This window comes from Pygocentrus nattereri, chromosome 2, assembly GCF_015220715.1.
Source record: "Pygocentrus nattereri isolate fPygNat1 chromosome 2, fPygNat1.pri, whole genome shotgun sequence".
Classification (NCBI taxonomy): Eukaryota; Metazoa; Chordata; class Actinopteri; order Characiformes; family Serrasalmidae; genus Pygocentrus; species Pygocentrus nattereri.
The window spans coordinates 36,806,711-36,820,771 of record NC_051212.1 but is presented as its reverse complement, the minus strand read 5'-3'; the positions used below and the strand labels follow the sequence as shown (position 1 = coordinate 36,820,771).

General features: G+C 37.9%; 1 protein-coding gene across 2 annotated transcripts in view; it reads right to left on the bottom strand.

Annotated features, from left to right (window-relative positions):
* The window catches only part of colec12 (collectin sub-family member 12), a 69,447-nt gene that overhangs the window by 54,676 nt on the left and 710 nt on the right, over window positions 1-14,061 (bottom strand). For both annotated transcript variants that reach the window (XM_017714184.2, XM_017714182.2), the window contains exon 2: window positions 7,201-7,251. In XM_017714184.2, the coding sequence (XP_017569673.2) occupies window positions 7,201-7,251 (51 nt within the window). The remainder of the gene's footprint in view (window positions 1-7,200; window positions 7,252-14,061) is intronic.

Genomic DNA, 14,061 nt, shown 5'->3' with positions numbered 1-14,061 from the left:
AGTCCTGCAGAACCTCTGAGAGCTTAACCTAAAGACTCTGTGACTTACCAGACAACAATATTGCTCTCTCTGCCTATCTGCTCCCATCATCTGAACTCATACTGAAAGCATAATATCCCATATTTCAGCCTGACATTAGGCCTTAAGAGAGATGCAATAAGCAGGTTCACTTCAAACATTCCATTTGACAATGTCTAGTTAAAGCCAGTTTCACATAGTCTAACATTTGCCATGGGAAACAAAACTTCATCGTCTTATTCTATGCATGATTATTGATTCTTAGCAGATCTTGCTAAGCAGTTAGCACAATATATATTTGTTACAAATTCAGGATTATTGATTATGCCACCTCCACTTACTGCCAGGTAAACATACATATACACACCCAATCAGCTAAGACCTACTTTCTATGATATCTTTTTAACAAGTTGTGACTGCAAACATGTGCATTCATGACTGTCTCTTCACTTTACATGACTCGCACAAAAGTGACTCACATGTTACTGGAGAAACTTCAGACTGCCACACATGCTCTGCTCAAGTAAATAATTCCAGTTCCACATCTACTCTGGAATTGAGCTATAAATGCCTGTGGGATATCATAGTGTATCATATTTTCATAAACTTACAACTCATCTACACCTTTGGAACACTTAGGTTGAAAGGAAAATGTTCAGATTTTTCCACAGATGGTATGTCACACTTGGGAAACACACAGCACAGATGGTGGAACATGAATTTTACTGAAGCCTTAAACTGCAAAAGGAAACAAAACATTACATGTACACATTTTTGACTGTTTTAGTTGTTTACACTAGTCTTCTGTAGTTCTCTGTCAGTTCTATTTTCCAAAAATGGTCATTTTCACCCTTGTTACATTGTCATCAGTTCCCTGTCATTGCAGATATCCAACTGCATTGCCCCATCCCCCAAGCTAACTACATAACATTTGGTTTGTTACTTGTTGCCCCAGACATTTCTTCTGAAACCACATTTAGTACACAGTTTAGGAACCATATTTGCATAAGCTTTAAAAAAGAAACAAAGAACAAGTGTGGAGAGAAAATGTGTCTGGATTTCTCTTTTACAGTGTCATAAAGTGCAGCTTTTCCCATAAAACTGGAAGAGCTGACGATCCTGACTGAAGGATGGATATTCTGACTGGAGGGGCTTGATGGAGAGTTTGACAGGATGTGGGTCGATGGAGATTTTGACTGAACAGTGAAAATGGAAAATCATAGAAGCCAACAGGTCTGTCAGATTCAAAAAGACATATTTGCTTGTTTAGTGTTGGTGGAGAAAGAGAGCAACTGTATAGTTTCTTTGCCTGCGTCTCTACCGGCTCCAGAAGAAGGGTTAGTATCCATTAACATGGCGCACACCCCTGGGCGGACCCCTCACCCACACAGCTCCTCGCTCTAGCGCTGACACAGCATGATCCAGCCCGCCAGACACCGACACCCTCCAGCACCAACCACCCCCTCCCCTCAACTCATGGCCATTCAGCCAGCTGCATGAGCTCCAGTTAAATAAACCACTGAAATGGGTGCAGGAAACAGGTCAGCAACTCTTCAGGTTGGGAGATAATCTCTCTGAGGGACACCAGCATTTCAAACAATGTGGATCTGGAGATAAGTAGCGGCTCGGGTTACTCTTGCCACAGTGAGGTTGTGCTATTTACACAAGGCACTAATACCACTCAGTGAAAGGCTGGGTTAATGAAGTGCTGGTTGAGGTCCATCTTATCACACCCCCAGTAAGAATAGAGCATGTGTTAAAAATATTATTTTTTGAAGTGTTGAAGTTCCTTTTACACAGAGTAAAAGGCTTCAGTGATTCTTCTGTAGTCCCTATAGTACATAAACATTTTTACTTTTGCTATTTGTAGGGAAATATTGGGGCATATTCTATTTCTAAATTATATTTCACCATCATCCACCTTTCCTGGACAACACTGAAAATGATCAAAACTATAAACCTGAACTATAGAACTATGAACTGTATAACTATAAACTATATAAATGAATCCTGACCCTAGAATCAGAAATCATGACACCAGCGCAATCTAAAAATATGTATCTTGCCACACCTCTGTCAAAAGATGTGTTTTTCCAGAGCAAATTCTGCTTCAGAACATCTTGTATTGTTAAAATCAGAAACAATTATAATGATGATACACACGCTGTCCAGTAAAGACCTCCCAAACCATTCCCTTTGTACTACTCAGTACCTGTGAGGCATTGCATGGGCCTGATAAAGATGTATGGACCATTCTACCAAAGCCAGAACTGAGAACCCTAATATCTTAATTGTATTTTTTTTTTATTATTAAAACAAATGACTGAACAGTCATCACTACTAATACAATAATAACACCTCCGCATCTTGCTGCTTGTACATGACAACGAACAAAGCTTTAAACAGTTGTACATGAATAAAGTCATATATTATATGGTATAATTATAGTATTATAAGACAATATTATATTTGTGAAACACAAAATATCATTTAGATTACTAATCAACAGACTTTGAGACACATTTTCTCTTTGTGTTTCAGTAGTGACATGAACAAATAGAGCAGAACTGCTGAATAAAGCTTTTTAAAAGTTATGCACTAGAAGTTTTAGTTTTGTAGAAAGGACCCTATGAATGATCATTTTTGTGTATTTTAGATTACTATCAGCTCAACTCATGACCACAGCATAATCTGAATACATTTTTTATATGTGGTACCACAGTTTGAACTAATTAGGCAGAGTGGTCCTGATAATAGCTCACCATAGCGACCTGCAGTATTGTCAGTATCAGGTAATAATATCGGCAATAAAGAACTCATAATTGGTGTCCTGTCTTTAGACATGGCACTGCCTTACAATCTCCTGATGATAGTTCAAAACTGTAAACAGTTATGCCACTGGACAGATAAATACAAGCTACTCTCTGTTTAAAGACACGGGCTGAACTGCTAAGCACAAAATAACATAATGGTAAGTATAACAAAAACATATCAAATGTATCTTAACCTAAAATGTTATAATAATATAACATGCAAAAACCTGTTTTGAAGAGACCTCATGCAAAATAGGAACAAGAAAAAGTGATAAACAGAAAACAAAAATGCAACAATACGGTATATTACAATATATGCTAAAATATATAGGCATAAAACAGTGAGAACTGACGATATCTATCAGTAAATACTACTTAACCAAACTGCTGGAGTACAAATTAAATTCTGAAATACAAATAATAAATTATATCTGCCAATAATAATTACGTTATACGAATTTTATCCCCCTATAATCAATATTGCTGTCAGCCACAAAATGTTCAGATTAATCAGGTCCTACTAGAAATTAGGTGATACTTATATCACTATAGATGGTCATACAGTCCCTCTGTCTGCTCTGTAAAACAAAACTGACTCATATAACACCATTTCACATCTACAGTGGCTCAAAAGACATGTTTTAGAGCAAGAACTTGAAATACATCAGAACCTATGTCATCACTGAGCATGGTGCTTCTGAAAAAATGAAAGTATATGCATATACATCACTCAGTATATGCATATACATACACAAGGCTGACATGGCCTCTAAAATGAAACCATTTGGGGGCTACAGTTGAGTTCCAACACCTTGTTTATGTTCTCACAAATCTCTCAGATCTTACTAGTTCTATCAGCTTCACACTGCCAGCCAAAAAAGGAAGAACAATCCAAAACTACAAATGATGTTCTCTCTATTTTCTTTTGTTTTATTTTTATTTATTCTGTCATTTGGATTTTTACATTTTTGCCTTCTGTTACATCATGTATTATGTAGGTTCAAAAGATTGCATCATACTAAAATTAAAAATATATGAAATATTTTAAAATCCCACAATAATAGTAAATACTGCTAATCAAAAAAAAAAAAAATAAATCAACAAAAAGGAAGTTAATGGTCAGTTTTATGATCATTAGTTTTGTTTATTATTTCAGGCATATGCTCATCCCCAAGGCTACTTTTCCCCATAGCAGTTAACAAATCAAATAACTTCAACTCTTTTCTTGTGAAAACAGTCTGGTGATTGGTCTGGCAGCAGGTTTGGGGAGAAAGCCTACTCTTATTTCCTGTTATGGTCTGACCCTAGATTGGCTTGTGACAAATGAGAAATTTTTCCAAGTATTTTGGACCAGTTCTACTGGTCAATTCACCATGCAATTTTGGCACAGCAGGACACCCGCTGTGCACTTTTTTCTTTTGTACAGTGACTATATACTAAAAATTGGAACCCTTGACATGAATGAACATAGTGTAAAGTAAAGTAAAGTAAACTAAAAAGTGCTTTAGCAAACTAAAGCTTTTTGTAATTAAGAGAAAAAAAATAATGAATAGGTAGCAAGAGGTTTGTAAAGCCACTTTGACCTTTATTTATTCAAAAGCAGAATATGGACAAGACATTAAATGTTTTATCTTACCAGTTTTTTTTTTGTTTTTTTTTGCAAGTATTCACTCATTTTGAAATTGACACCTGCAACATATTACAAAAAGGTGTGGCAATTTAAGACATTAAGACAGGACCATTTTGTAATGTACAGAAAATATTTTTTTAAAAGATGCTCAGATATAAAAGGAGTGTCTAGAAAAAACCTAGTCCTTTATGAGCAAGGAAGGGTCGAGGTTCGCACTTGGCCAAAAAATGCAGCAGCAAATGTTCCTCTATGGTGCATTTTGTATATATAATATATAAAAAAAACCTGTGATCTTTGATCCCTCAGATAGCATTGCATTAAAAATGGCTTGTTTCTGTGATGGATATCACCATATGGGCTCTGGAATACTTTGACAAACTGCGCAAAATGTCAATACTATGAACAGTAGAAACCATTTGTCAATAATGACCCAAAAAATTGCCGACTTCTCCTCTGAAATGAACCAATGCCCTGTGGAAATGTGCACTGTGGTCTGTTGAGCCAACCTTTCAGACTATTCATTGAAATAATGGACATTTTCTCTCTTTACAAAGCAGTAAAGGCACATTCAGATTGTGTAAAGTGTAAAGTTCAAAAGACACAGTTAGTGGGTCACTTGAAAGCACCATTAACACAAAAAAATAAATACACACTTTGTAGCAACATATGGTGCCTTTTAGATGCTGTCTTTTTCTGGTACATCCATGCTTATTCAAACATGACAATGGCAAAAGACCTTTTACACCAACATCATGGTTTTGTTATGCCAGAGAATGTGGGTTCTGGACTGGCCTGCCAGGCTCCTATTGAAAACTTTGAAAACTGGTGCATTATGATGTGCAAAATATGACAACGAAGGCCCTATATTGTTGCACAGCTAAATATGTGTATAACTGAAGAATGACAAATTCCACATTCAAAACTTTTTTTGGTGTCAAAACCAGTTTGTGTCTTCAGTCCCCAAAGTGCTGTTAAAAGGAAAGGCTGGTGTAATACACCGGTAAACATGCTTCTGTCACAACTTTTTTGGAATGTGTTACAGGCACCATTTGTGAAATTAGCACATATTTACAAAAAATTACATCATACAATACAGGTCAAATAGAATTTACTAATCACTGCTTTCTGTTTTCACTGACATTTCACATACGAGTCTTGTGTAAGCATGGCTGGAATAACTGACCATCTAATTCATGATAGCCACTGGTGTATTATCTGTCCTAAACTTGGCTGACAGCGATTCATTTTTCAACTTTTTTGACGGTCTGATATTTAGGTTGGCTGGTGTTTTGACATATTGTTTGCTAACCTATCCTAGCACACCACTACTGTGACTTTCAGTAAGTAAAATGCTTAAAGCAGATGTGTTTACATCAAATTATTGCAGTTAATAATACAGAAAAAAAATGTGATTCCATGTTTATATGGAAATTCCATTTTCATATGTGAATTCCATAAAATCCTCTCAGACTCCATAAAAGGGCTTTAGACTGTCCAGCTTGTTTAGAGTGTTTTTGAGGCCTCCTCACAATACAAACTACTATACGCTGAAGTCTGGAGCCTCCAACCTTCAGGCTGTCCTATGGATAAAGGTATGCGCAGTGGGGGGACAGCACATGACTGCATGCCATCTAAACTTCTCCTGTGGAACAGGGGAACTGTTTGGACTTCAGCAATGCAACCTGCCTTTAGATAATATCCAGAATCACTACTGGGTAGGGCTAGAATTACTAGGGACCATTCATTTACCTTCAGACATTGAAATACGTCTGTTGGTGAGTCTCTAGTACCTCATAGATATTCTGATTCTGACAAAAAAATGCAATTTCCCTCTGGGATCAATAAAGTATTCTGATTCTAATTCTGATAAAGCGCAGACAGAAACTTGATGCTCCTCAGACCACCTAAGCTTGTTCCTGACATACTTAACATGATTTGCTATAACACTGTATGCCTCAAACATCATTCTAATAACTGATTACTAGAGAACTTGGCAGAAAAAGGAACAAGCGGATGTGCATATTTTGCAAAAGCTCAAAACATCTCCAGTGCTTTAGTTTCGTAACACTTCTGGAGAACTGGAGTCATCTTAACTCAGTCCTGCAATGTTCTAATAAGTAGCAACTTTGTCATCAGTTACTTGAAACATTAGCAATAATTCACAAGATGTATAAGCAAAGACGTTTCTCCAACACTTCATTAAAGAAGGCACTGAAACTTAATGGAGCCTGAGCTGACAAAGAGAACGACAAAGAGACCATCTGCACCAGTATAAGTTAATGGTAAGAGATGGAAAGCTTGACAAATCTAAAGATACATTTTCAAAGACTGCCTAAAACTCCTTCACAGTTTGGCCTGCGTAAAAAAGCTTGACTCTACTTCACCCCCACTAAATGTGGGAAAAAGCACTTTCTGAAAAAGGTGAAACTAGAGAGGTCTGTTCATGCCAATGGCCCTCAAATGGGCTAATGATGTTAGCATATGGTTACAGAGAAAGCAATGCTAGAAGCTGGGACATGACCCCATGTTCATTACAATCATCTGCTTTAGCCATACAGTCTAACTCACCTTTCAAATACCTCCACAACACAAAAGAGAAAACAAAACATAACCAGGACTTGTACATGGTTTGTCCATTTGTGAGGGAATCCAAAAGGAAGAGACACTTCATGGTGCCAAATCCTCACAGCCAAACAGTGTATGCTGCTTCTGGGTGGTCAGGAATTGTGAGCTACTCACCAAACCTCTTGTAGCCAAAGGATTGCACTTCTTCCTCATCATTGAAGTCGTCTGCCGAAAGAGAATGACAATAATGTTAGACAGCTGTCCCAAGTCCACTGCAAGACAGGTCATATGGAACTAAAAGCACCATGGTCAAGTGAATTCAACACTAGTATGAAACAAAAATCTTGTCAACAATAAAATGCACCTGAAATAATGTGAAAGAAAATGTGTGTCCAATGCAAACAAAACGGGCTTGGAAATGTCCAATGCCCAAATCGTCAAACTGAAGTCTCATTTCAGCAAACCAATAATAAAATAAACAGGACTTGCCTGGCTTGTTCTCAAGTGAAAACTGCCAGTGTTGGCTGACTAACAACAGTGTTATTATTCCATGGTCTCAAATACTTTGCTTAAGCCTGTGGTCCCCTGTTGTGAATCTGACTATTGAAACAACACCAGTTAGAAAATCAATTCTCAGGTTAACAAAATGACACCTTCATTTCCTGCTCTGACTGTAAAGTTGAGTCTAGAGGCCTTCAAAACAGCCAATCAGTACTCTTTTTGAGTGCCACACACATAGGGTTGACTCCAGCTGGTTTTATGTGTCACTGCTGGACCAGACCTGCAGGTGGGTGTCGGAAGAGTCTGGTGAAAAGACTTGCAGAGACTGACCCCAGACCTAATGCAGACCCTTTTCCACGTTCAAACAAACTCACAGACATTCACTACACAAACGTACACACAGAGCCCAGCAGAGACAGTACATTCAGTCTTCTGAGATAAACAAACAAACAAACAAAGTGGGCATGAAGTGGGGTTAAAGCATTTTTTTCATTTAGCTAAACCATAAAATACCAACTTTGGCCTTAAAGATGAAAGACAGCTTAAAAACATGTAGAAGTGCTGTCTATGTGCTGAGAGATCCCACATGAGCTGAACACGGTCCCCAAGAGGACAATGATTCTGCTATTTTTTGTTTCTTCAAGGGCCCATGTAATGAAAAACATTCTTTCTGTTTTCTGAAATAAATTAGCTTTTTGTAGAATTTAAATGCTGAAAAACCAATTAATACAGTTCATAATGATACAGTGCAAATATAAGGAGTGTTTTAAGGACGTTATAAGGAGTGTTTCAGCTTGGACTGCTTTTTGATTGAGACACAGAGCATCCAGAGTTCATTTACATTGGACACAAAAGTTTGGATGCCTCAGGTCAGATGTTATGTTAATTTTCTATGTTAAACAAAGTCCTCCTTCACTTCTGCACATTTAATATACAATGACTGTTTACATATTAGGAAAAATACAACATAAAATGTGGCCTACATAAAGGTTATGGCACATTGTTATGTCTTATTTTGTTTCCAATATGCTAAAGTAATAATAAGCCAATTTTAAAAAGCAAATAAACAGAAATTGTGCACTAAAATGTGCACAAAATACTATAAGTGTAGTCTATGTAGCAGGATGGGTTAACATAACAACTAAATGTAATTAAAAATTTCTGCATATGACTGAGTATCAGTAAGATAAAAGTCTGTTCAATTATTAGAGAGTTGTTTATATGGTTTTGATACATAAAATTACACAGATGTCATAAGTGGACTTAGAGCTTGGCAGAAAATTTCTCATTTCCCTATTACTGACTGTTTGTTTTTGAGTACCCCACACATCTGCAGGTGTTATATGAACATGTAGAGTGCAAGCGGAGATCACTTGGGTTTGATAGAGTTAAAGCAGCATTCCACAGGAAATCCATAATTTATTTACAGTGAAGTCACTTTAAAGGAATTCAGTCAACATGGCCAGTGAACTATGCAGACCAGAAAAAGCAGGCAGCTGAGAATTAAGCCAGGTGAATGGTAGTAGAAAAAGGTGGGTTTTCTCCAAGTTCAGAACTCTGAAACAGATTAATGCTAACTCAGAACAGATGGGTACTTCAAGAATATACAGTTTGTTTATCAGTTCCCTGAGCTTTAATCTTCAGTTCTTGCCAAGACGATGTGAATGTCTGGCGTTCGCTTCTGTTGCCACAGTGTCACCGCATCACATGGGTACTTAGCCACTGTTAGCTCCCTGGTTCCTGCTACAGAGTATCTCAGAAATACTTACAAACTCATAACTTTTCAGACATAATTTCTTTAGAGAAAGAATACATATTAAATTACAGGCATTGCATGGAATAGCTTTTTTTTCTTCTGCTATGTATATGTAAATGCACAACTGAAATAAGAGGGGCTTATACCCTTCTAACAGATACTTGACATTGGGCATGGTAATCATAGGCTCCTGCATGGCTGCTCCAGAGTGTCCCATTCTATTGGAAAAGCTTTCCCTTTGAGATTACACAAGCTGTGCATGCAACTGAACATCTGTGTCAGCAATTGTTGTACCTTAAAGGCTCATTCCCATTTCACGCCTTGCCCCTACCATCTAGCCCTACCACTCTATCTCAACAAAAACAGAGGGGTAGGAAGTGTTGTAAGTATCTTCTCAATGACAAGCATAAAAAATTGCTAGGAATACACTGATGTCTTGGTAGCTAGCTACCTGAATTTCCCATTCCACCTTAAATAGTGCAACAGAATGCCAGAATGTAACTGCATCACCATTTAAGGTGGAATGAGTAAATATGAACAAGAAGCTGGAGAAAAGCTGACTTCAGCTTCATGTCACCAAAGAATTAGGGGTGAGCGATAATAAATAATTATTGCATCTTTCCCTCATTGAAGGCATATGATGCCCTAAATTTAACTAAAGTCCTGCAGTGAGGTTGCTGCTCCTCTGCTACCACTGCAGCCTGGCAGGACCACCTATAGAGCAGCACTAGTAGCCTGTTAATGAAGTACTATTCAGTTTTATTTGAGGTTTGTCCCATTTTGTAGGGGACGATTTCAACCACTACCCCTTGTAATCCAGTTCCAAGGGATAAGGTGACACTCAAAAACAAGTGGTGGGGTAAAAATAAAAAGTAGATGTCTTAGAAGGGGTGTATGAATACTTCTGGCCATGTTGATCCAGATGTGAGCTATATACAAGCACAGGCGCAGTGCATCATGTGCCTTGATGCACCTACGTTGCACCTGAACTTAACCTTTGATTTACCAAGTCTGCAGCTTATCATGCAAACTAACTGCTCACTTGTGTGTGCAGGTTTTAAAAGGCATGGAGTGAAATAATAGACAATCAACATGCTCCAGAAAAGAAAATGAAAGTAATGAAGTAATGAAGAGATAAATTTGTTAATAAATTAAGCTATTTCCCAGCAAAGTGTCTTACAGGATGTTATTTCACTCTGGCTAAAAAAGTATTACATGGGATATTTTGCGCTGCATATTCTCACATAAATACATACACTACAAATAGTATTATTCTGATGGCAAACATTCTTTCTGCACCTAAACCGGCGCAAAAGCTTAGTGCATGGTGTACGGATATCACACCTCAGATATGCAGTAAGTGTAGTTAAGGCTTTCTGTGTATTTTCCACTAGACGGCAGTACAGAGATCACTGGCAATGCAGTAGTGCAACTCATAAAACCTACAATGATGCTACAGTAAAGAATGTAAATATACAATGTGGAATTTCAGTCAGACATAAATACTCATTTTAATATTTTGCCAAAGAGCTTGAGAGCCTTCTCATTCACATAAAATGAAAGGAGACACGAGCATTATGACTTTGTGTTATTTTACTTAACACATAAATTACAATTAGCCATTTCCGTCCAGAGGACATTTGCTGAAGTCTATCATTTCACCTCCCCATGTGTCAGTTTTAGCAAAGACCAAGTCTCATTTAATCAGTCTGACAAAATAGAAGCTTCCCAGCCCTCCTTCATGGTAAATTACATCAGGTTTGAGAACACACTGAAGCTTTTCTTTTAATTATATAATCCTGACTCACTATTTTCCACTCTCCACACAACCTTTACCTAGCCTCACTGTTTAGAGCACACTGTGTCTCACTGGGGGCGAAGAGGAGAAATGCAGATGCGACTCTCTTGTGGCTCTGAATAGTGAATGTTTGGACTAATGTACACAGAGACCCCCAAAAGTACTTGAACTTTTGTGCCAAACTTAAAAATGCATTAAGAAAATTGTTTTAAGGAACAAAATGTCAAACCAAACACATTTATTGTAGACAGTGTCATTTTCTTTTAGGAAAGGGATTCTTTTATGAGGCAGCTGGCATGTTTCATACTGTTAAAGTTTCTTTGAAAAGTTCTGCAGGTTTAGCTTTGGACATGTCTGAGTTCTCAGATTTCAGATCTCACTGTGGACCCAAGCTCACCAGCAACAAGAGGTGTGCGAAATGGCATAAATATTCTATTATGATACTTCAAAAAATGTTCATGATACTCATGAAGTGTCACATCTGATCAGTTCTGAACTGATCAAAAACTGTCAACCCAATTTGATTGTTTTCATCAAATCTAGTTAAACAGGACTAATTTTGCTATCTTTATAGTGAAACACGCACTCGGTCAATGCTCTACAACACTCACCATGTGTTGTATGTGACACAATTTATCATAACAACATATACTGCCATCCTGCCCAGCCCTACTGACAAATCTGTAAGGAAGGCGTCCCCAGATTTTGACCTTTCCACCTTTTTGCTTTACAGTACTTTTAATACAGTAAAGGTTCAGACATCTTCCACAGGTTTTTTGTCATCTGCAAAGGTGGGGGATAACTTTATTTTTCTGTGTTAAAGAAAAAAAAACATCCCTGAGTAAATGAAAATATAGTCATTTGCGTCAGGAGAAATGGCAATTACCTAGATTTTGGTAAATGAATTGAAACCCAAGGATAAGTAATGCCAGCAAGCAAACATGAAGTAAATACAGATTTGTGTCCTGTTGTAGGTGGGGTGGTGGGCACATTGACTTTGGTTGGCACATGGTCAGCCTGCCCAAGTTTAGGGCTGTTGTCAAAAATGCTGTTGGAGCAAAACATCACAACACTTTGCAGAAAAAAGGAAAAAAACATTCTCACTTTGTAACGGAAGTTACTAGAATGCAGTGTTTACATGTGTTTACAAATTGTTCTTCTCTAAGCTGTAGGCTGTTTAACAAAAAGTGAGTCTACTTCAACATCAACATAACATACCTCTGAAATTAAAGTACATGTGTATACACAGAATATGAAATACGAATTGAGGACGTCTACTTTCACACAAGTAATATTTTTGAAGGGGATCTCTGCTTTCACTCTAGTACAGCTGTGTAATTTGTCCTCCACTGTTAAACGCAAGGCAATGATAACATATAATATGTTATGCAGTAAGTGTAGTTAAGGCTTTCTGTGTATTTTCCACTAGACGGCAGCACAGAGATCACTGGCAATGCAGTAGTGCAACTCATAAAACCCAAAATGATGCTACAGTAAAGAATGTAAATATACAATGTGGAACATAAATGTTTTATTGATTCAAAGACTTATTTGCTATTGGTTTAAATTAAAAAGATTTTATTACTTCTAGCTTCATTCTTTGAAATTCTAGCTTCTTAATGTTAGGCCAATCATCCCCATAAAATGTCTTAGCCATTCACATATTGGGGCTGGTTTGCACATGAATTTTGTCATGAATAATCCCAGGGAAATTCTTCCTGACGTTGAAAGTGCCTGTTTTTAACTAAGATGTCCAGCTTTCGTTTGCTCTTAGTTGGGTTATCCTAATCTTTTGCATGGGATATACGGTAGAGTCTGAAAGCCGTGCCATCCAACCCTGCTCTTCAGGTTCATTCATTTTGTTCCCTGCGGTCTTCTTACAATGGTTGGGTGAGTTTATACAGGAAAAAAAAACAGTTATAATTAATTTTACATAACCATTTTCTAGCCTCTCTTAATCCTGTAGAATTAAACAGGCTGTTTTTACTTACTGTGCCTTTAAGACTGATATATGTAAATGACCGCTGTTCTAATTGGTTGCCTCACGATGTGGCTCGTTCAAAAAGCAGTCCAGGTTGAAGGGCAGTCACCTGCTTTTATATACACGATTTGAAATCCGGGGATAAGAAGTAATATGAAGTGCAGATTTGTGTCCTGATCTGCGTGGGTGTGGTGGCCCCATTCATTAAGGGGTTTGTTGGCATGTGGCCAGCCTGCCCAAGTTTAGGACTGTTGTCAGAAACATATCGCTGTTTTTGTTACTGTGTCTTTAAGGCTGATTCATGTAAATGACCTCTGTTCTGATTGATTGCCTTGCATTGGGGCTCATTCAAAAAGTAGCCCAGGCTGAAACACTCCTTATAACTTCCACATGAATGGGCGGGGCTACTGCTGTAGACTGAAAAGCTATTTTGAAACTTCAACAATGCTTCCATTCTACTTCAAACTCATATCTAAAAAGTGAGTAAATGTTTTTTCATGATCGTGTGCCCTTTAAAGTTGACCAGTGGTTACTTTTGGGAGCCACTAGGAATAAATGAGCAAACAGGCGTGAAATAATAGGATAAAGGCTCAGAGCTGTATAAGAACTCACAAAGGCCTCTTCCAGAAGGGGCCAGATGTTGCTCTTCCAGCACATCCCTGGCTTTATTTTTCTCTGTGTGGATTACAAAAATAGTCATAGCACATGTGAACGGCTCACACAGTGACCGGGTCAGTCAGAGAAAACTTGTGTGCGAGTGCAGATACGTTTTGTATTGAACTGTCTGAAATCTGGCAGTGCGACCAAACACACGCACACACGGCCAACCGACCCTGACACGCACGGGTTTAATGAGAACCAGATGCTGCTCCACACAGGAGTGACGGACATTCCTCTCACAACGAGAAAAAAAGGAGCCCCGGAGTTCTCCACCTCACTGTATTCACTCAGCACAACACAGGGCAGGCACACGTTTAAGAACCGGAGACTTTTTTTGTG